The sequence below is a fragment of the Salvelinus namaycush genome, unplaced genomic scaffold, assembly GCF_016432855.1.
Source record: "Salvelinus namaycush isolate Seneca unplaced genomic scaffold, SaNama_1.0 Scaffold13, whole genome shotgun sequence".
NCBI lineage: Eukaryota > Metazoa > Chordata > Actinopteri > Salmoniformes > Salmonidae > Salvelinus > Salvelinus namaycush.
The window spans coordinates 321715-343575 of record NW_024058008.1 but is presented as its reverse complement, the minus strand read 5'-3'; the positions used below and the strand labels follow the sequence as shown (position 1 = coordinate 343575).

General features: G+C 45.0%; 2 protein-coding genes across 3 annotated transcripts in view; both read right to left on the bottom strand.

The window, feature by feature from the left end:
- Positions 1-8173, bottom strand: part of LOC120036308 (DDB1- and CUL4-associated factor 1-like) — a 66646-nt gene extending 58473 nt beyond the window's left edge. Inside the window, exons 1-4 of the mRNA XM_038982780.1 lie at positions 4919-8173; positions 3933-4056; positions 3569-3719; positions 2802-2915 (exon numbers count right to left, since the gene is read on the bottom strand). Of these exons, the coding sequence (XP_038838708.1) occupies positions 2802-2915; positions 3569-3719; positions 3933-4045 (378 nt within the window). The 5' untranslated portion in view covers positions 4046-4056; positions 4919-8173. The remainder of the gene's footprint in view (positions 1-2801; positions 2916-3568; positions 3720-3932; positions 4057-4918) is intronic.
- An 836-nt stretch (positions 8174-9009) lies between these two features.
- Positions 9010-21861, bottom strand: part of LOC120036309 (semaphorin-3D-like) — a 158221-nt gene continuing 145369 nt past the window's right edge. For both annotated transcript variants that reach the window (XM_038982781.1, XM_038982782.1), the window contains 5 exons: positions 21428-21469; positions 19663-19820; positions 19109-19173; positions 9919-10052; positions 9010-9820 (listed from right to left, as the gene is read on the bottom strand). In XM_038982781.1, coding sequence (XP_038838709.1) covers positions 9380-9820; positions 9919-10052; positions 19109-19173; positions 19663-19820; positions 21428-21469 — 840 coding nt within the window. In that variant the 3' untranslated portion in view covers positions 9010-9379. The remainder of the gene's footprint in view (positions 9821-9918; positions 10053-19108; positions 19174-19662; positions 19821-21427; positions 21470-21861) is intronic.

Below are 21861 nucleotides of genomic sequence, written 5' to 3'. Positions count from 1 at the left end.
CTGTCTGAATGACAGTACCTTCTCCTGTAACACCACAGCTGTCTGAATGACAGTACCTCCTCCTGTAACACCACAGCTGTCTGAATGACAGTACAGTACCTTCTCCTGTAACACCACAGCTGTCAGAATGACAGTACAGTACCTTCTCCTGTAACACCACAGCTGTCTGAATGACAGTACCTCCTCCTGTAACACCACAGCTGTCTGAATGACAGTACAGTACCTCCTCCTGTAACACCACAGCTGTCTGAATGACAGTACCTTCTCCTGTAACACCACAGCTGTCTGAATGACAGTACCTTCTCCTGTAACACCACAGCTGTCTGAATGACAGTATCTTCTCCTGTAACACCACAGCTGTCAGAATGACAGTACAGTACCTTCTCCTGTAACACCACAGCTGTCAGAATGACAGTACAGTACCTTCTCCTGTAACACCACAGCTGTCTGAATGACAATACCTTCTCCTGTAACACCACAGCTGTCTGAATGACAGTACCTCCTCCCTGAACACCAGATCTGTCTGATTGACAGTACAGTACGTCCTCCTGTAACACCACAGCTGTCAGAATGACAGTACCTCCTCCTGTAACACCACAGCTGTCTGAATGACAGTACAGTACCTTCTCATGTAACACCACAGCTGTCTGAATGACAGTACAGTACCTCCTCCTGTAACACCACAGCTGTCTGAATGACAGTACCTCCTCCTGTAACACCACAGCTGTCTGAATGACAGTACAGTACCTCCTCCTGTAACACCACAGCTGTCTGAATGACAGTACCTTCTCCTGTAACACCACAGCTGTCTGAATGACAGTACCTCCTCCTGTAACACCACAGCTGTCAGAATGACAGTACCTTCTCCTGTAACACCACAGCTGTCTGAATGACAGTACAGTACCTCCTCCTGTAACACCACAGCTGTCTGATTGACAGTACAGTCCCTCCTCCTGTAACACCACGGCTGTCTGAATGACAGTACCTTCTCCTTTAACACCACAGCTGTCTGAATGACAGTACAGTACCTCCTCCTGTAACACCACAGCTGTCTGAATGACAGTACAGTACCTCCTCCTGTAACACCACAGCTGTCTGAATGACAGTACCTCCTCCTGTAACACCACAGCTGTCTGAATGACAGTACAGTACCTCCTCCTGTAACACCACAGCTGTCTGAATGACAGTACCTCCTCCTGTAACACCACAGCTGTCAGAATGACAGTACCTTCTCCTGTAACACCACAGCTGTCAGAATGACAGTACCTTCTCCTGTAACACAGCAGCTGTCAGAATAACAGTACCTTCTCCTGTAACACCACAGCTGTCAGAATGACAGTACAGTACCTTCTCCTGTAACACCACAGCTGTCAGAATGACAGTACCTCCTCCTGTAACACCACAGCTGTCTGAATGACAGTACAGTACCTTCTCATGTAACACCACAGCTGTCTGAATGACAGTACAGTACCTTCTCCTGTAACACCACAGCTGTCAGAATGACAGTACCTCCTCCTGTAACACCACAGCTGTCTGAATGACAGTACAGTACCTTCTCATGTAACACCACAGCTGTCTGAATGACAGTACAGTACCTTCTCATGTAACACCACAGCTGTCTGAATGACAGTACAGTACCTTCTCCTGTAACAACACAGCTGTCAGAATGACAGTACCTTCTCCTGTAACACCACAGCTGTCATAATGACAGTACCTTATCCTGTAACACCACAGCTGTCAGAATGACAGTACCTTCTCCTGTAACACCACAGCTGTCAGAATGACAGTACCTTCTCCTGTAACACCACAGCTGTCAGAATGACAGTACCTTCTCCTGTAACACCACAGCTGTCAGAATGACAGTACAGTACCTTCTCCTGTAACACCACAGCTGTCAGAATGACAGTACCTTCTCCTGTAACACCACAGCTGTCAGAATGACAGTACAGTACCTCCTCCTGTAACACCACAGCTGTCTGAATGACAGTACAGTACCTTCTCCTGTAACACCACAGCTGTCAGAATGACAGTACCTTCTCCTGTAACACCACAGCTGTCAGAATGACAGTACCTTCTCCTGTAACACCACAGCTGTCAGAATGACAGTACCTTCTCCTGTAACACAGCAGCTGTCAGAATAACAGTACCTTCTCCTGTAACACCACAGCTGTCAGAATGACAGTACAGTACCTTCTCCTGTAACACCACAGCTGTCAGAATGACAGTACCTCCTCCTGTAACACCACAGCTGTCTGAATGACAGTACAGTACCTTCTCATGTAACACCACAGCTGTCTGAATGACAGTACAGTACCTTCTCCTGTAACACCACAGCTGTCATAATGACAGTACCTTCTCCTGTAACACCACAGCTGTCAGAATGACAGTACAGTACCTTCTCCTGTAACACCACAGCTGTCAGAATGACAGTACCTTCTCCTGTAACACCACAGCTGTCAGAATGACAGTACAGTACCTTCTCCTGTAACACCACAGCTGTCAGAATGACAGTACCTTCTCCTGTAACCACAGCTGTCAGAATGACAGTACAGTACCACCTCCTGTAACACCACAGCTGTCTGAATGACAGTACAGTACCTTCTCATGTAACACCACAGCTGTCTGAATGACAGTACAGTACCTTCTCCTGTAACACCACAGCTGTCAGAATGACAGTACCTTCTCCTGTAACACCACAGCTGTCAGAATGACAGTACAGTACCTCCTCCTGTAACACCACAGCTGTCAATGACAGTACCTTCTCCTGGAACACCACAGCTGTCTGAATGACAGTACAGTACCTTCTCCTGGAACACCACAGCTGTCTCCAGACCCGGCATTATGTTCTGTAGCAGACGACACGCTGCCGTGTTCATGGACAGCTCTCTACTGGTCATCACATAGCTATTCAGCAACTAGAGGGAGAGGTCAGAGGTCAGACACAGGGTTAACACACAGCTCTCTACTGGTCATCACATAGCTATTCAGCAACTAGAGGTCAGACACAGGGTTAACACACAGCTCTCTACTAGTCATCACATAGCTATTGAACAGCTGGAGGTCAGACACAGGGTTAACACACAGCTCTCTACTAGTCATCACATAGCTATTCAGCAACTAGAGGTCAGAGGTCAGACACAGGGTTAACACACAGCTCTCTACTGGTCATCACATAGCTATTCAGCAACTAGAGGTCAGAGGTCAGACACAGGGTTAGCACACAGCTCTCTACTGGTCATCACATAGCTATTCAGCAACTAGAGGTCAGAGGTCAGACACAGGGTTAACACACAGCTCTCTACTGGTCATCACATAGCTATTCAGCAACTAGAGGTCAGAGGTCAGACACAGGGTTAACACACAGCTCTCTACTGGTCATCACATAGTTATTGAACAGCTGGAGGTCAGACACAGGGCTAACACACAGCTCTCTACTGGTCATCACATAGTTATTGAACAGCTGGAGGTCAGACACAGGGTTAACAGAGAGTCACAGACCTCAGCAGTCTAATTAACGTAATAGAAGAAGTGTAGTTCAATTTGTATTGACAGTAGCCTCGATTCGTACCGCATTTGTGAAGTCGTCATTCTTGAAGAGGATTTTCAGTAAATGTCCCAACATGCATTCTGGATCTGCTCGTCCTGGATGTCGGTCATCAAACGGGTCAGGATCAGCTTTGTGATACTCCTCTGTCTCGCGCTCTACCAGCTCAGAGATCCTAACACACACAGAGAAAACATCAATTATCAACTGTCTGTCATATGAAGAATAGAAGATGACTTTTGTAAATGTCTACATGATCGCAATGCAGCAGCAACGGATGGACCTAAACAGTGCAACAGCAACAGGCCTATACAAAAAAACATTGCCAGTAAATCCACTGAAGTCTCCCACTAGTCTTCTCCATTATTAGCTAGTTGGTGTTACTGACTTGGTGAGGATGGAGACCAGGTCGTCAGTGGTTCCTTGCTGCTCCGTCTCCCATTGGTCCAGCAGAGAGGTCAGCTCTGCCTTGGCGTCCACCAGCGCAGCAGGGGAGGCCATGGTTTCTTTACCTGAGAGAGGGAGAGAAGGAGGGCACAGAGTGTGAGAGAGAGAGAGAGAGAGAGAGAGAGAGAGAGAGAGAGAGAAAGAGAGAGAAAATGTACAATACAGGATGATTAAGTTCTGCGATGGTACATGAGAGACAACTCGACGTGTGTTTACCCCTGTTTACCCAGACTCTGATATTAGATCTTGATGTCATCCTGTCATTTCACTCTCTGCAAATGTCTAGATTAACGTTAAGAGTGAAAACAGTAGCTAACGTTCGCTGGCAAGTTCCTAAAGTAACTCGTTAGCTACTCGATGTCGAGGACTGAACCGATCAACGTAGTTTGATCTAGCTTACTAGTTACGTCACTTTAGGCTGGCTAATTAGCTACTTGGACAAACGAGGTGACGTAACCTAACTAGTCAGTCGACGGGAGGAGTACTGAGTAACTAGCTAGCTAAGTAGTTAACGTTAGATGTCTAACTACGAGTAGTTAAGTGGAGGAGAAACAAGATAAGTGGGTCAATGTGGTAGCTCTAGTTAGCAAAAAGTAATCCAACAGGTGGCTAGCTAACTGACGTTAGCTACAGTGGCATTGTTTGTGTGGAAACAGCTTGGCGTAATTAACGTTCCTAGCCAACTGTTTAGTAAATTAGCGTAGCAAGCTAGGCTGCTTTTGACTTCTTCCTAACTCATACTAGGTGCAGCGTATATAGCTAGCCAGTTAGCACACTTTCAGATCACTGGATTGTTTAACACTGTGTCCCCAACACAAGCCAACAAACGTCACAGAGCATGCACGAGTCGCGCATACCGAAAAACAAGGAGTCGTGTCACGGCAGGATCACTCAAGTTCACTGCTTTTAAACACCCGGATTGCCTACCTTTTTGTTGCAGAAGAAAACTGTAGCTCAAGCGTATTGTTGTGAATTTGACGAATAGGGTGGTATGAAGGGAAAAAAACGATCTATTAATATAAGCGAAAGTTTCACATGTTTATTTGGCAAACTTCACTCACGGTAACACGCTGGAAACGTCACAGACAGATGTCGACTTTTGATGACGTCATCAACGTTTTATTCCGCTCCATTCTATCTCCTTATTATAGTTCTAACTTTGTATTTATACCTTTTTTTTTTATCAGCAAGATATTTATAGATTAAAAAAAAATAAAGAAAAGCAATCACTACAATCGTGTGATTAAAAATATATATAAATTGTGTAAATGGTTCGTCATCATGACATGGAACAGTGTCAGTTTGCGGGATGTTCATTCAGGAATATATTATCGAGTTTATTTACTTAGCTAATCAATTGTTTGTATGTGAATGGGTGGCTTTTAAATTATAGTCATACTTGCAATTATTTAGTTAGTTCAACAATGTGTGGACCTATCTCATGAAGAGAAAGGTAGTGTCCAAATTCTGAAATGAATCGTTCCTTATAAACATAGCAGTCTTACCTCCATAAAGAAAGGCGTTATGACATGAAATTATGATACTACATTCTATGCTAATGAATCACCAAACCATTCCCTTTCGTGATGTGTAGAGAAGCAACATACTAGTAGCTACTGGAAGGGTGTCTCACTGAAAAAGGTTCCGTACTGCTTTTTAATATACTCCTTTGACTCATAAATAAAGATAACGTACACATAAATATTATAAATAAACTGCAACCTTGCTTAAATGATGACAGTACTACGTAATGAAAAACAAATTACAGGTCTACAAGTTACTTGTGTAGTGTACAAAAACCAACACTAGATGGTGATAACTATACGATAAACAACAAGTTACACAGTGGAACCGTGTCCATTCAGTGAGCACAAGACGTAAATGCGTTTTTTTTTCAATGTTCAGTCGTTTGCACTAGGGTGTGATATCCAGTCGGTAACACTACTGTTGAATTATGAGATCTGTGCTGATTACCAGGGCTTATCAAATTATAGACCATTTTCTAAATGAATTTAAAAAAATACAAAAACAAAGATTTCTTAATTGCACGTCTTCACACCCGAGTTAATACCTGGTGGAAGCACCTTTGGCAGCCATTACAGCTGCGAATCATTGTGAATAAGATTCTACCAACTTTTCACAACTCTTTGGGCAAAATACACTGAGTGTACAAAACATTAAGAACACATTCCTAATATTGAGTTGCACCCCACCCCTTCAATTGTCTCAAGGCTTAAAAATCCTTATTTAACTTGTCTCTTCCCCTTAATTGACACTGACTGAAGTGAATTTAACAAGTGACATCAATAAGGGGATCAAAGATTTCACCAGGATTCATCTGGACAGTTTTTTTGGGGGGGGGGCAAAATTCCTCAAGCTCAGTAAATTGGTTGGGGAGTCATTGATGGACATAAATATTCAAACCATATCTTTGATTTTCAAACAGATTTTAAGTCAAGACTGAAACATTCTGGAACACTCAACACCTCTTAGAAAGCCATTCAGTGTCTAAAGAAATCTGAAAGGAGAAAAGCCCAGGTCAGAAGTTAGAGGAAAACCTGCCTCAGTGTGTACGCGTGTGTGTGTTCATTCTCTCCAGATGCTGACAACCTTTGATTTTCCCAGTCAAAAACCCCCCCACACTGTCCACAGCTCTGTCTGAGGTCTGTCTGACAGACTGACTATTCAACCAGCGGCCTAATTGATACAGGATGCCATGCCATCTAGAAATGTTAGCCTTTAGGGCTCTATTCAATCTGCACTGCGGAAGTTCAGCTTTAGCGTAATTGAAATGTAAAGGCAGGAGAATGCATTCACAGTAAACGATGTATATGTCGGCTCAATCGGAAATGACCTTGACATCTAGGAATCTGTAACGCTTCAAGCTTCAAAGCCCTACATCTTTTGGAATTAGATCCATTTTTGTATGTTTCCTTCAGGTTTATCTGTCTGTATATAAAAAAAAAACTATGACTAGATGGTTTCAGAGAGACAAACCATCACATTTTGGCTGCATAACGAGATATATCCGCCTCACTCTCAGAGAAGAAAAGTAGCACTGCAAGGTTTTACACAGTCAAATGTGACAAATAATTACTTTTTTTTTTTTAAATAAAGAGCTGGACAAATGATACATCCAACATAAAAAAAATATTAATGTATATATATATACACTGTAGTTAAACAGGATTTAATACAGTAATATGAGATTCTGGTCACAATTTGTACACTATATAGGGAACAGAGTGTCATTTGGGATGAGGACTAACTCTAACCAAACACTATAGAATGAGGCTAGATTCATGTGTTGAATTTACATGTTAAATATACAGGATAAGGACATTCCAGCTAAACAATGGATACACAGCGCTTTGCAACTCAACCAATTGTTATACACATTGAAAATCTATGAGGACAGAGATACTTTACACAAAGGTACCCATAAGCATTTATTTCTGATGAAAAAACAGGTGAGAAATTGGTGGATATAGCGTTTTGTAAATAAACTCTTTTGGAATTTATATGTTAAATATACAGGATAGGAACATTCCAGCTAAACACTGTATATATAGTGTTTTGCAACAAAACCAATTGTTATATACATCTGAAATAAACTATTTTTGAATTTATCTAAAATAAACTCTTCAAATGTAAAGGAGGCTTCTCTCAGTGTTGTTGTCCACAGGACCAGGAAATGTTTCTCCTCTTCTCTGCCAGGAAGGAAGGAAGGAAAAGAAAGAGATGGAGGGAACATCCTTGGTTGTGCAACAGAGTGGTCCAACTCATTTCCCCTCACGGCTCTGAAGTTCCAGAACACCTGTGGTTGTGATGATTGTAATACTGCTGAGGAGTAAATAAACATCTGTGGCTTGACAGCGAATTTGCCCCCCCCCCCCCCCAACACATGTGGCGGAGAACGGTCTGTCCTGTTTTTATTTGGTAACAAACTCACCAGTCCAGAGTGCAATAACAAACGTCTCGGGTCAAAATCCTGTCTACACGGAATACAGGGGATGATTGAGGAGTAATATAAATCTAACATATCTATCATACACATTATTCTGTGGACAAAGGTTAACTGATAATAATAATATTAAGCTTATACACTGAGTGGACAAAACATTAGGAACACCTGCTTTTTCCATGACATAGACTGACCAGGTGAATCCAGGAGATCAGCTATGGTTCCTTATTGATGTCACCTGATAAATCCACTACAGTCAGTGTAGATGAAGGGGAGGAGACGGGTTAAAGAAGGATTTTTAAGCCTTGAGACAATTGAGAATTGGATTGTGTGTCATTCAGAGAGTGAATAGGCAAGACAAAACATGTAAATGCCTTTGAACAGAGTATGGTAGTGGTTACCAGGCACACCAGTTTGAGTGTGTCAAGAACTGCAATGCTATCTATGGTAACTTTGGTCATTTATACATGAATAACTTGATACATTTTGTCATAAATGTTTTATATCTCTGTATCTGTACACTTAGTGTACAAAACATTAGGAACACCTGCTCTTTCCATGACATAGACTGACCAGGTGAATCCAGGTGAAAGCTATAATCCCTTATTGATGTCACCTGTTAAATCCAAAGGGTGGCTATTTGAAGAATCTCAAATATAAAATATATTTTGATTTAACACTTTTATTATTTCATAGTTTTGATGTCTTCACTATTATTCTACAATGTAGAAAATAGTAAAAATTAAGAAAAAGCCTTGAATGAGTAGGTGTTCTAAAACTTTTGACCTGTAGTGTATCTGTGCCATTCAGAGGGTGAAGGGGGGAAGACAAAATATTTAAGTGCCTTAAATATACACCTACTACGGGGTATAGTAGTAGGTGCCAGGCGCACCGGTTTGTGTCAAGAACTGCATCGCTGCTGGGTTTTTCACGCTCAACAGTTTCCCGTGTGTATCAAGAATGGTCCAACACCCAAAAGGACATCCAGCCAACTTAACACAACTGTGGGAAGTATTGGGAGTCAACATGGACCAGCATCCCCGTGGAACGCTTTCAACACCTTGTAGTCCATGCCCTGATGAATTGAGGCTGTTCTGAGGGGAAAATAGGGGGGGGTACAACTCAATATTAGGAAGGCGTTCTTAATGTTTTGTCTGTTCAAATAAAGGCTGTATTACTGTATGCACATACATTCTCTTTATATCCAAAGTTACTTTCTGATTCTCCACCCTTTTTACAGAAGTGTGCACTTGCACACTACCTGTCATGGATTTCAAGGCATAGGCTCAGTGTAAGCACTGGCTGGAGGGAGTTTTTATACCATTTTTAAATCCATGCGTGAAAGTGTGCAAGTGCACATATCAGGAGAAACGTGGAGAACTTGGACTCAGCCAACGTCTCTGTCCATCCCCATCCCCAGCCGGTCATTGTAGTGGGGTGGAGTCATGCCGTCGTACCCTGGCCTTGCCGTTGTCCACCTGGCTCTGTTTCCACTTCAACTGGCGTAGCTTCTTCTTCTCCCGGTACCACAGCTGCTCACAGTACTCGTTTGCGCTCATGCTAGCCATGCCCACCATGTGCAGGTCCTTATAGTTCCTGAGGAGCTTGGTGTGTCTCTGGGTGTGGCTCCCAGGACCTCCAGGGCCCCCCCTCAGCCCTGCCCCTCCGGCCCCAGGATCAGATGCCCTGGCCTGGGATGCTGTCATGCTCTGCTGGGGTATAACCTGGAGGTTGTAGCGGGCCTGGACCTGGGAGAAGGAGTGCTCCAGGGTGGTACAGCTGTAGAGGCCAGCGTCCCCTGGCTCCAGTCGCTGCACCAGGAGACCCCGTTTCATGTGGACCATACGATCCTCACTCTGGAGCAGCTGGACAAGGACGGCAGGGCAAGACAAGAAAACGGTTCATTATTAGATGAATATTAGTCAATGATTCAATTATAAATGAGAAGATCAATGTCCCTCACCTCTCTGCTAGTGCGAGCGTGTGACGGCTGAACTGTCCACTTGACTGTAGCCTGTTGGGATCTGGGCATACACTCCAGGAAGGTTGAGCTGCTCTGCACCCCATAGATCACCTTCAGCTCCACCGACTCAGAACCTGGAAGGCAGGAAACAGGAGCAGTTCAAAGTTATGTTATTGCATTTATAATAGCCTCTCATGGCAGAATGTGCGCATACTGGGGGAACACACGATCTGATTCAGAGTTCTGGGGGGACACGATCTGATTCAGAGTTTTGGGGGGACACACGATCTGATTCAGAGTTCTGGGGGGCACACACGATCTGATTCAGAGTTCTGGGGGGCACACACGATCTGATTCAGAGTTCTGGGGGGCACACACATACTGAGTTGAGACAGGCTGGCGCTAGCTGCAGTAATATGAGTTACCTACTGAGTTGAGACTGGCTGGCGCTAGCTGCAGTAATATGAGTTACCTACTGAGTTGAGACTGGCTGACGCTAGCTGCAGTAATATAAGTTACCTACTGAGTTGAGACTGGCTGACGCTAGCTGCAGTAATATGAGTTACCTACTGAGTTGAGACTGGCTGGCGCTAGCTGTAGTAATATGAGTTACCTACTGAGTTGAGACTGGCTGACGCTAGCTGCAGTAATATGAGTTAAGTTACCTACTGAGTTGAGACTGGCTGGCGCTAGCTGCAGTAATATGAGTTACCTACTGAGTTGAGACTGGCTGGCACTAGCTGCAGTAATATGAGTTACCTACTGAGTTGAGACTGGCTGACGCTAGCTGCAGTAATATGAGTTACCTACTGAGTTGAGACTGGCTGGCTCTAGCTGCAGTAATATGAGTTACCTACTGAGTTGAGACTGGCTAGCGCTAGCTGCAGTAATATGAGTTACCTACTGAGTTGAGACTGGCTGGCGTTAGCTGCAGTAATATGAGTTACCTACTGAGTTGAGACTGGCTGGCGCTAGCTGCAGTAATATGAGTTACCTACTGAGTTGAGACTGGCTGACGCTAACTGCAGTAATATGAGTTACCTACTGAGTTGAGACCGGCTGGCGCTAGCTGCAGTAATATGAGTTACCTACTGAGTTGAGACTGGCTGGCGCTAGCTGCAGTAATGTGAGTTACCTACTGAGTTGAGACTGGCTGGCGCTAGCTGCAGTAATATGAGTTACCTACTGAGTTGAGACTGGCTGGCGCTAGCTGCATTCATATGAGTTACCTACTGAGTTGAGACTGGCTGGCGCTAGCTGCAGTAATATGAGTTACCTACTGAGTTGAGACTGGCTGGCGCTAGCTGCAGTAATATGAGTTACCTACTGAGTTGAGACTGGCTGGCGCTAGCTGCAGTAATATGAGTTACCTACTGAGTTGAGACTGGCTGGCGCTAGCTGCAGTAATATGAGTTACCTACTGAGTTGAGACTGGCTGGCGCTAGCTGCAGTAATATGAGTTACCTACTGAGTTGAGACTGGCTGGCGCTAGCTGCAGTAATATGAGTTAAGTTACCTACTGAGTTGAGACTGGCTGACGCTAGCTGCAGTAATATGAGTTACCTACTGAGTTGAGACTGGCTGGCGCTAGCTGCAGTAATATGAGTTACCTACTGAGTTGAGACTGGCTGGCGCTAGCTGCAGTAATATGAGTTACCTACTGAGTTGAGACTGGCTGGCGCTAGCTGCAGTAATATGAGTTACCTACTGAGTTGAGACTGGCTGGCGCTAGCTGCAGTAATATGAGTTAAGTTACCTACTGAGTTGAGACTGGCTGACGCTAGCTGCAGTAATATGAGTTACCTACTGAGTTGAGACTGGCTGGCGCTAGCTGCAGTAATATGAGTTACCTACTGAGTTGAGACTGGCTGGCGCTAGCTGCAGTAATATGAGTTACCTACTGAGTTGAGACTGGCTGGCGCTAGCTGCAGTAATATGAGTTACCTACTGAGTTGAGACTGGCTGGCGCTAGCTGCAGTAATATGAGTTACCTACTGAGTTGAGACTGGCTGGCGCTAGCTGCAGTAATATGAGTTAAGTTACCTACTGAGTTGAGACTGGCTGGCGCTAGCTGCAGTAATATGAGTTACCTACTGAGTTGAGACTGGCTGGCGCTAGCTGCAGTAATATGAGTTAAGTTACCTACTGAGTTGAGACTGGCTGACGCTAGCTGCAGTAATATGAGTTACCTACTGAGTTGAGACTGGCTGGCGCTAGCTGCAGTAATATGAGTTACCTACTGAGTTGAGACTGGCTGGCGCTAGCTGCAGTAATATGAGTTACCTACTGAGTTGAGACTGGCTGGCGCTAGCTGCAGTAATATGAGTTACCTACTGAGTTGAGACTGGCTGGCGCTAGCTGCAGTAATATGAGTTACCTACTGAGTTGAGACTGGCTGGCGCTAGCTGCAGTAATATGAGTTACCTACTGAGTTGAGACTGGCTGGCGCTAGCTGCAGTAATATGAGTTACCTACTGAGTTGAGACTGGCTGGCGCTAGCTGCAGTAATATGAGTTACCTACTGAGTTGAGACTGGCTGGCGCTAGCTGCAGTAATATGAGTTACCTACTGAGTTGAGACTGGCTGGCGCTAGCTGCAGTAATATGAGTTACCTACTGAGTTGAGACTGGCTGGCGCTAGCTGCAGTAATATGAGTTACCTACTGAGTTGAGACTGGCTGGCTCTAGCTGCAGTAATATGAGTTACCTACTGAGTTGAGACTGGCTGGCGCTAGCTGCAGTAATATGAGTTACCTACTGAGTTGAGACTGGCTGGCGCTAGCTGCAGTAATATGAGTTACCTACTGAGTTGAGACTGGCTGGCGCTAGCTGCAGTAATATGAGTTACATACTGAGTTGAGACTGGCTGGCGCTAGCTGCAGTAATATGAGTTACCTACTGAGTTGAGACTGGCTGGCTCTAGCTGCAGTAATATGAGTTACCTACTGAGTTGAGACTGGCTGGCGCTAGCTGCAGTAATATGAGTTACATACTGAGTTGAGACTGGCTGGCGCTAGCTGCAGTAATATGAGTTAAGTTACCTACTGAGTTGAGACTGGCTGGCGCTAGCTGCAGTAATATGAGTTAAGTTACCTACTGAGTTGAGACTGGCTGGCGCTAGCTGCAGTAATATGAGTTACCTACTGAGTTGAGACTGGCTGACGCTAGCTGCAGTAATATGAGTTACATACTGAGTTGAGACTGGCTGACGCTAGCTGCAGTAACATGAGTTACCTACTGAGTTGAGACTGGCTGGCTCTAGCTGCAGTAATATAAGTTACCTACTGAGTTGAGACTGGCTGGCGCTAGCTGCAGTAATATGAATTACCTACTGAGTTGAGACTGGCTGACGCTAGCTGCAGTAATATGAGTTACCTACTGAGTTGAGACTGGCTGGCGCTAGCTGCATTCATATGAGTTAAGTTACCTACTGAGTTGAGACTGGCTAGCGCTAGCTGCAGTAATATGAGTTACCTACTGAGTTGAGACTGGCTGGGGCTAGCTGCAGTAATATGAGTTACCTACTGAGTTGAGACTGGCTGGCGCTAGCTGCAGTAATATCAGTTACCTACTGAGTTGAGACTGGCTGGCGCTAGCTGCAGTAATATGAGTTACCTACTGAGTTGAGACTGGCTGGCTCTAGCTGCAGTAATATGAGTTACCTACTGAGTTGAGACTGGCTGGCGCTAGCTGCAGTAATATGAGTTACCTTCTGAGTTGAGACTGGCTGGCGCTAGCTGCAGTAATATGAGTTACCTACTGAGTTGAGACTGGCTGGCGCTAGCTGCAGTAATATGAGTTACCTACTGAGTTGAGACTGGCTAGCGCTAGCTGCAGTAATATGAGTTACCTACTGAGTTGAGACTGGCTGGCTCTAGCTGCAGTAATATGAGTTACCTACTGAGTTGAGACTGGCTGGGGCTAGCTGCAGTAATATGAGTTACCTACTGAGTTGAGACTGGCTGACACTAGCTGCAGTAATATGAGTTACCTACTGAGTTGAGACTGGCTGGCTCTAGCTGCAGTAATATGAGTTACCTACTGAGTTGAGACTGGCTGGGGCTAGCTGCAGTAATATGAGTTACCTACTGAGTTGAGACTGGCTGGGGCTAGCTGCAGTAATATGAGTTACCTACTGAGTTGAGACTGGCTGGCGCTAGCTGCAGTAATATGAGTTAAGTTACCTACTGAGTTGAGACTGGCTGACACTAGCTGCAGTAATATGAGTTACCTACTGAGTTGAGACTGGCTGGCGCTAGCTGCAGTAATATGAGTTACCTACTGAGTTGAGACTGGCTGGCGCTAGCTGCAGTAATATGAGTTACCTACTGAGTTGAGACTGGCTGGCGCTAGCTGCAGTAATATGAGTTACCTACTGAGTTGAGACTGGCTGGCGCTAGCTGCAGTAATATGAGTTACCTACTGAGTTGAGACTGGCTGGCGCTAGCTGCAGTAATATGAGTTAAGTTACCTACTGAGTTGAGACTGGCTGACGCTAGCTGCAGTAATATGAGTTACCTACTGAGTTGAGACTGGCTGGCGCTAGCTGCAGTAATATGAGTTACCTACTGAGTTGAGACTGGCTGGCGCTAGCTGCAGTAATATGAGTTACCTACTGAGTTGAGACTGGCTGGCGCTAGCTGCAGTAATATGAGTTACCTACTGAGTTGAGACTGGCTGGCGCTAGCTGCAGTAATATGAGTTACCTACTGAGTTGAGACTGGCTGGCGCTAGCTGCAGTAATATGAGTTACCTACTGAGTTGAGACTGGCTGGCGCTAGCTGCAGTAATATGAGTTACCTACTGAGTTGAGACTGGCTGGCGCTAGCTGCAGTAATATGAGTTACCTACTGAGTTGAGACTGGCTGGCGCTAGCTGCAGTAATATGAGTTACCTACTGAGTTGAGACTGGCTGGCGCTAGCTGCAGTAATATGAGTTACCTACTGAGTTGAGACTGGCTGGCGCTAGCTGCAGTAATATGAGTTACCTACTGAGTTGAGACTGGCTGGCGCTAGCTGCAGTAATATGAGTTACATACTGAGTTGAGACTGGCTGGCGCTAGCTGCAGTAATATGAGTTACCTACTGAGTTGAGACAGGCTGACGCTAGCTGCAGTAATATGAGTTACCTACTGAGTTGAGACTGGCTGGCTCTAGCTGCAGTAATATGAGTTACCTACTGAGTTGAGACTGGCTGGCGCTAGCTGCAGTAATATGAGTTACATACTGAGTTGAGACTGGCTGGCGCTAGCTGCAGTAATATGAGTTAAGTTACCTACTGAGTTGAGACTGGCTGGCGCTAGCTGCAGTAATATGAGTTAAGTTACCTACTGAGTTGAGACTGGCTGGCGCTAGCTGCAGTAATATGAGTTACCTACTGAGTTGAGACTGGCTGACGCTAGCTGCAGTAATATGAGTTACATACTGAGTTGAGACTGGCTGACGCTAGCTGCAGTAACATGAGTTACCTACTGAGTTGAGACTGGCTGGCTCTAGCTGCAGTAATATAAGTTACCTACTGAGTTGAGACTGGCTGGCGCTAGCTGCAGTAATATGAATTACCTACTGAGTTGAGACTGGCTGACGCTAGCTGCAGTAATATGAGTTACCTACTGAGTTGAGACTGGCTGGCGCTAGCTGCATTCATATGAGTTAAGTTACCTACTGAGTTGAGACTGGCTAGCGCTAGCTGCAGTAATATGAGTTACCTACTGAGTTGAGACTGGCTGGGGCTAGCTGCAGTAATATGAGTTACCTACTGAGTTGAGACTGGCTGGCGCTAGCTGCAGTAATATCAGTTACCTACTGAGTTGAGACTGGCTGGCGCTAGCTGCAGTAATATGAGTTACCTACTGAGTTGAGACTGGCTGGCTCTAGCTGCAGTAATATGAGTTACCTACTGAGTTGAGACTGGCTGGCGCTAGCTGCAGTAATATGAGTTACCTTCTGAGTTGAGACTGGCTGGCGCTAGCTGCAGTAATATGAGTTACCTACTGAGTTGAGACTGGCTGGCGCTAGCTGCAGTAATATGAGTTACCTACTGAGCTGAGACTGGCTAGCGCTAGCTGCAGTAATATGAGTTACCTACTGAGTTGAGACTGGCTGGCTCTAGCTGCAGTAATATGAGTTACCTACTGAGTTGAGACTGGCTGGGGCTAGCTGCAGTAATATGAGTTACCTACTGAGTTGAGACTGGCTGACACTAGCTGCAGTAATATGAGTTACCTACTGAGTTGAGACTGGCTGGCTCTAGCTGCAGTAATATGAGTTACCTACTGAGTTGAGACTGGCTGGGGCTAGCTGCAGTAATATGAGTTACCTACTGAGTTGAGACTGGCTGGGGCTAGCTGCAGTAATATGAGTTACCTACTGAGTTGAGACTGGCTGGCGCTAGCTGCAGTAATATGAGTTAAGTTACCTACTGAGTTGAGACTGGCTGACACTAGCTGCAGTAATATGAGTTACCTACTGAGTTGAAACTGGCTGGCGCTAGCTGCAGTAATATGAGTTACCTACTGAGTTGAGACTGGCTGGCGCTAGCTGCAGTAATATGAGTTACCTACTGAGTTGAGACTGGCTGGCGCTAGCTGCAGTAATATGAGTTACCTACTGAGTTGAGACTGGCTGGCGCTAGCTGCAGTAATATGAGTTACCTACTGAGTTGAGACTGGCTGGCGCTAGCTGCAGTAATATGAGTTAAGTTACCTACTGAGTTGAGACTGGCTGACGCTAGCTGCAGTAATATGAGTTACCTACTGAGTTGAGACTGGCTGGCGCTAGCTGCAGTAATATGAGTTACCTACTGAGTTGAGACTGGCTGGCGCTAGCTGCAGTAATATGAGTTACCTACTGAGTTGAGACTGGCTGGTGCTAGCTGCAGTAATATGAGTTACCTACTGAGTTGAGACTGGCTGGCGCTAGCTGCAGTAATATGAGTTACCTACTGAGTTGAGACTGGCTGGCGCTAGCTGCAGTAATATGAGTTACCTACTGAGTTGAGACTGGCTGGCGCTAGCTGCAGTAATATGAGTTACCTACTGAGTTGAGACTGGCTGGCGCTAGCTGCAGTAATATGAGTTACCTACTGAGTTGAGACTGGCTGGCGCTAGCTGCAGTAATATGAGTTACCTACTGAGTTGAGACTGGCTGGCGCTAGCTGCAGTAATATGAGTTACCTACTGAGTTGAGACTGGCTGGCGCTAGCTGCAGTAATATGAGTTACCTACTGAGTTGAGACTGGCTGGCTCTAGCTGCAGTAATATGAGTTACCTACTGAGTTGAGACTGGCTGGCGCTAGCTGCAGTAATATGAGTTACCTACTGAGTTGAGACTGGCTGGCGCTAGCTGCAGTAATATGAGTTACCTACTGAGTTGAGACTGGCTGGCGCTAGCTGCAGTAATATGAGTTACATACTGAGTTGAGACTGGCTGGCGCTAGCTGCAGTAATATGAGTTACCTACTGAGTTGAGACAGGCTGACGCTAGCTGCAGTAATATGAGTTACCTACTGAGTTGAGACTGGCTGGCTCTAGCTGCAGTAATATGAGTTACTTACTGAGTTGAGACTGGCTGGCGCTAGCTGCAGTAATATGAGTTACATACTGAGTTGAGACTGGCTGGCGCTAGCTGCAGTAATATGAGTTAAGTTACCTACTGAGTTGAGACTGGCTGGCGCTAGCTGCAGTAATATGAGTTAAGTTACCTACTGAGTTGAGACTGGCTGGCGCTAGCTGCAGTAATATGAGTTACCTACTGAGTTGAGACTGGCTGACGCTAGCTGCAGTAATATGAGTTACATACTGAGTTGAGACTGGCTGACGCTAGCTGCAGTAACATGAGTTACCTACTGAGTTGAGACTGGCTGGCTCTAGCTGCAGTAATATAAGTTACCTACTGAGTTGAGACTGGCTGGCGCTAGCTGCAGTAATATGAATTACCTACTGAGTTGAGACTGGCTGGCGCTAGCTGCAGTAATATGAGTTACCTACTGAGTTGAGACTGGCTGGCGCTAGCTGCATTCATATGAGTTAAGTTACCTACTGAGTTGAGACTGGCTAGCGCTAGCTGCAGTAATATGAGTTACCTACTGAGTTGAGACTGGCTGGGGCTAGCTGCAGTAATATGAGTTACCTACTGAGTTGAGACTGGCTGGCGCTAGCTGCAGTAATATCAGTTACCTACTGAGTTGAGACTGGCTGGCGCTAGCTGCAGTAATATGAGTTACCTACTGAGTTGAGACTGGCTGGCTCTAGCTGCAGTAATATGAGTTACCTACTGAGTTGAGACTGGCTGGCGCTAGCTGCAGTAATATGAGTTACCTTCTGAGTTGAGACTGGCTGGCGCTAGCTGCAGTAATATGAGTTACCTACTGAGTTGAGACTGGCTGGCGCTAGCTGCAGTAATATGAGTTACCTACTGAGTTGAGACTGGCTAGCGCTAGCTGCAGTAATATGAGTTACCTACTGAGTTGAGACTGGCTGGCTCTAGCTGCAGTAATATGAGTTACCTACTGAGTTGAGACTGGCTGGGGCTAGCTGCAGTAATATGAGTTACCTACTGAGTTGAGACTGGCTGACACTAGCTGCAGTAATATGAGTTACCTACTGAGTTGAGACTGGCTGGCTCTAGCTGCAGTAATATGAGTTACCTACTGAGTTGAGACTGGCTGGGGCTAGCTGCAGTAATATGAGTTACCTACTGAGTTGAGACTGGCTGGGGCTAGCTGCAGTAATATGAGTTACCTACTGAGTTGAGACTGGCTGGCGCTAGCTGCAGTAATATGAATTACCTACTGAGTTGAGACTGGCTGGCGCTAGCTGCAGTAATATGAGTTAAGTTACCTACTGAGTTGAGACTGGCTGACACTAGCTGCAGTAATATGAGTTACCTACTGAGTTGAGACTGGCTGGCGCTAGCTGCAGTAATATGAGTTACCTACTGAGTTGAGACTGGCTGGCGCTAGCTGCAGTAATATGAGTTACCTACTGAGTTGAGACTGGCTGGCGCTAGCTGCAGTAATATGAGTTACCTACTGAGTTGAGACTGGCTGGCGCTAGCTGCAGTAATATGAGTTACCTACTGAGTTGAGACTGGCTGGCGCTAGCTGCAATCAGAGACATAGAGTATGTCATAGAGTAACAGACATAAACATTTAGTAGACGCACACACAAACACACATGCGCACTAATTACCATCTTCTGCATTGTGACACTGGCTCATTGAATCCCCATGTTTCACATCCTGGCGTCGAGCTCGCCTGAGGAGATAAAATACCATTTCATAACCATGTCATAACCATGTCATAACTCTGATAGCTTTGAACCGTGGCAGAATGTTTGTTTGTTTATTTAGTTGTTGGATACCCGTTAGCTGTTACTATAGCAACAGTTCTTCTTTCCTGGTTCACGAACAAAGAGCAATACAATACAACACAATCATATCTACACAGAAATACAACAACATAGAATAGTACTTTATTGTTCATCTGTCACAACATACATGTGTCTTTCATTGTCTACAGAGATAGTAAGGCAATCATTTAAAAGTAGTTTGAAGCATTATATGATTGTCATCTTTTGCTGATCAATGTAAAATGTAAAAAAAAGAAAATGGCAATAAATAAATTGTATAAAAAAAAAAGAAATGATGCTTGATGTTATTGGTTACTACTATTGATACCCCACAATGATTTGATGTGGAAATCAGAATTGTTGTTCTGGGCGTGTAACCTAAGTAGAGTAGTTACCGCTTGTTGCTGGGGAAGTACCGGTTGCATGTGTTCCCGTCCCAGACACAGTAAGGGTCTCTGGCCAGACAGCAGTCAGCACAGTCTCTACCGTACAGCTCACACCGCTGCAGGGGTAACTGGGCCACTCCTTCATCACTGCTCACATACAGCTGTTGCTGTAGACACACATAGAGGGCAGGGAAGATGATTTCAGTTACATTTAAAGTAACTTGAATGTCATTTAATTATATTGAATGTAATTGATGACTAATTGTCATAGTAGCCTACAGTGCTTCTAAAACTGTCAATGTGTCACGTATACTCCCTCTCCGACGTCCGAGGTCGTCAGGCTTCTCATTATTACGCACACCTGTCACCATCGTTACGCGCATCAGACTCACCTGGACGCCATCACCTGCCTGATTACCTTCCCTATATATGTCACTTCCTTTGGTTCTTTCCCTAGGCGTCATTGACTCTGTTCCAGTGTCCATGTCTGTACGCTACCCGTGTTTCTTGTTTTGTTCATTTATTTATTAAATACACTCCCTGTACTTGCTTCCCGAATTCTCAGCGGACACGTTACACTATGTAAAGTTAGTCTCTCATTCATTTTAGGTGCTTGAGATTACTGTAAAGTGCTGGTATGCAGGAACATATTTACACATATAATCTGGATTGTGGGATTTTTCAAGACCTATACCCAACGTGGCTTCACCTGTTATCCCAAACTTCTCTGTGAGTAGGCTACTGCAGGAGCTACTATGTGTAAACAGTGCTGCTGCTCTACAGGGATCATCAACTATGTGTAAACAGTGCTGCTGCTCTACAGGGATCAGCTACTATGTGTAAACAGTGCTGCTGCTCTACAGGGATCATCAACTATGTGTAAACAGTGCTGCTGCTCTACAGGGATCAGCAACTATGTGTAAACAGTGCTGCTGCTCTACAGGGATCATCAACTATGTGTAAACAGTGCTGCTGCTCTACAGGGATCATCAACTATGTGTAAACAGTGCTGCTGCTCTACAGGGATCAGCAACTATGTGTAAACAGTGCTGCTGCTCTACAGGGATCATCAACTATGTGTAAACAGTGCTGCTGCTCTACAGGGATCAGCAACTATGTGTAAACAGTGCTGCTGCTCTACAGGGATCATCAACTATGTGTAAACAGTGCTGCTGCTCTACAGGGATCATCAACTATGTGTAAACAGTGCTGCTGCTCTACAGGGATCAGCAACTATGTGTAAACAGTGCTGCTGCTCTACAGGGATCATCAACTATGTGTAAACAGTGCTGCTGCTCTACAGGGATCATCAACTAGATTCAGCAGCGGAACTATTTTTTTCTTGAGCGGATGGTCGGGGGCAGGAACATCATTTAAAATAATTTGCACACTGCAAATTGACTGCAAGAAGTCCAAATAGATATAATAGATATAATATATGACTAAAACATAATCATTTGAAACCTTGATTACATGTGTAAACGATCACGTCTCTCTATTATGCGTGGGAATACTTGGGAACAGATTTCCAAAATTAAAATCACTTGGAGCTGATTTCCTGGTGTTTTTACAGTCTTTTATGTCCATCAATGACCTAAACATTTTATTTTTAATTGCTCAGAAATCTTGGGGTGCCAAATAAAACAACCCGTGAGCCTCCAGTTGGGGAACCCTGATCTATTTGAATCATTACTGGAATGATATTTTACTGCCACATTAAACTGTTAATTGAGGATGACCACGCACACACACAAACACAGCACTGCAGACTTACCAGTTTGGTAGACAGCTCCATGCTAAGGATAGGGGCGTGATTCTGTAGGAGCAGAACACAGGATCAGATGGGTTATTAGTATTACAAAGGATGCAGGGGAGCGGTGTGAATGTGTGCGTGTGCATGCATGTGTGTGTGTGTGTGTGTGTTTGTGTGAATGAGATAATGAAAAATAAAGCTCCTCTAGAGGACCCACATAAGTTACACCACTACCACCATTATCACCACTACCACCCTTACCACCATTATCACCATTATCACCACTACCACCATTATTACCAGTATCACCAATACCACCATTATCACCACTGCCACCATTATCACCTCTGCCACCACTACCACCATTATCACCTCTACCACCATTATTACCACTACCACCATTATCACCACTGCCACCATTATTACCATTATCACCACTACCACCATTATCACCA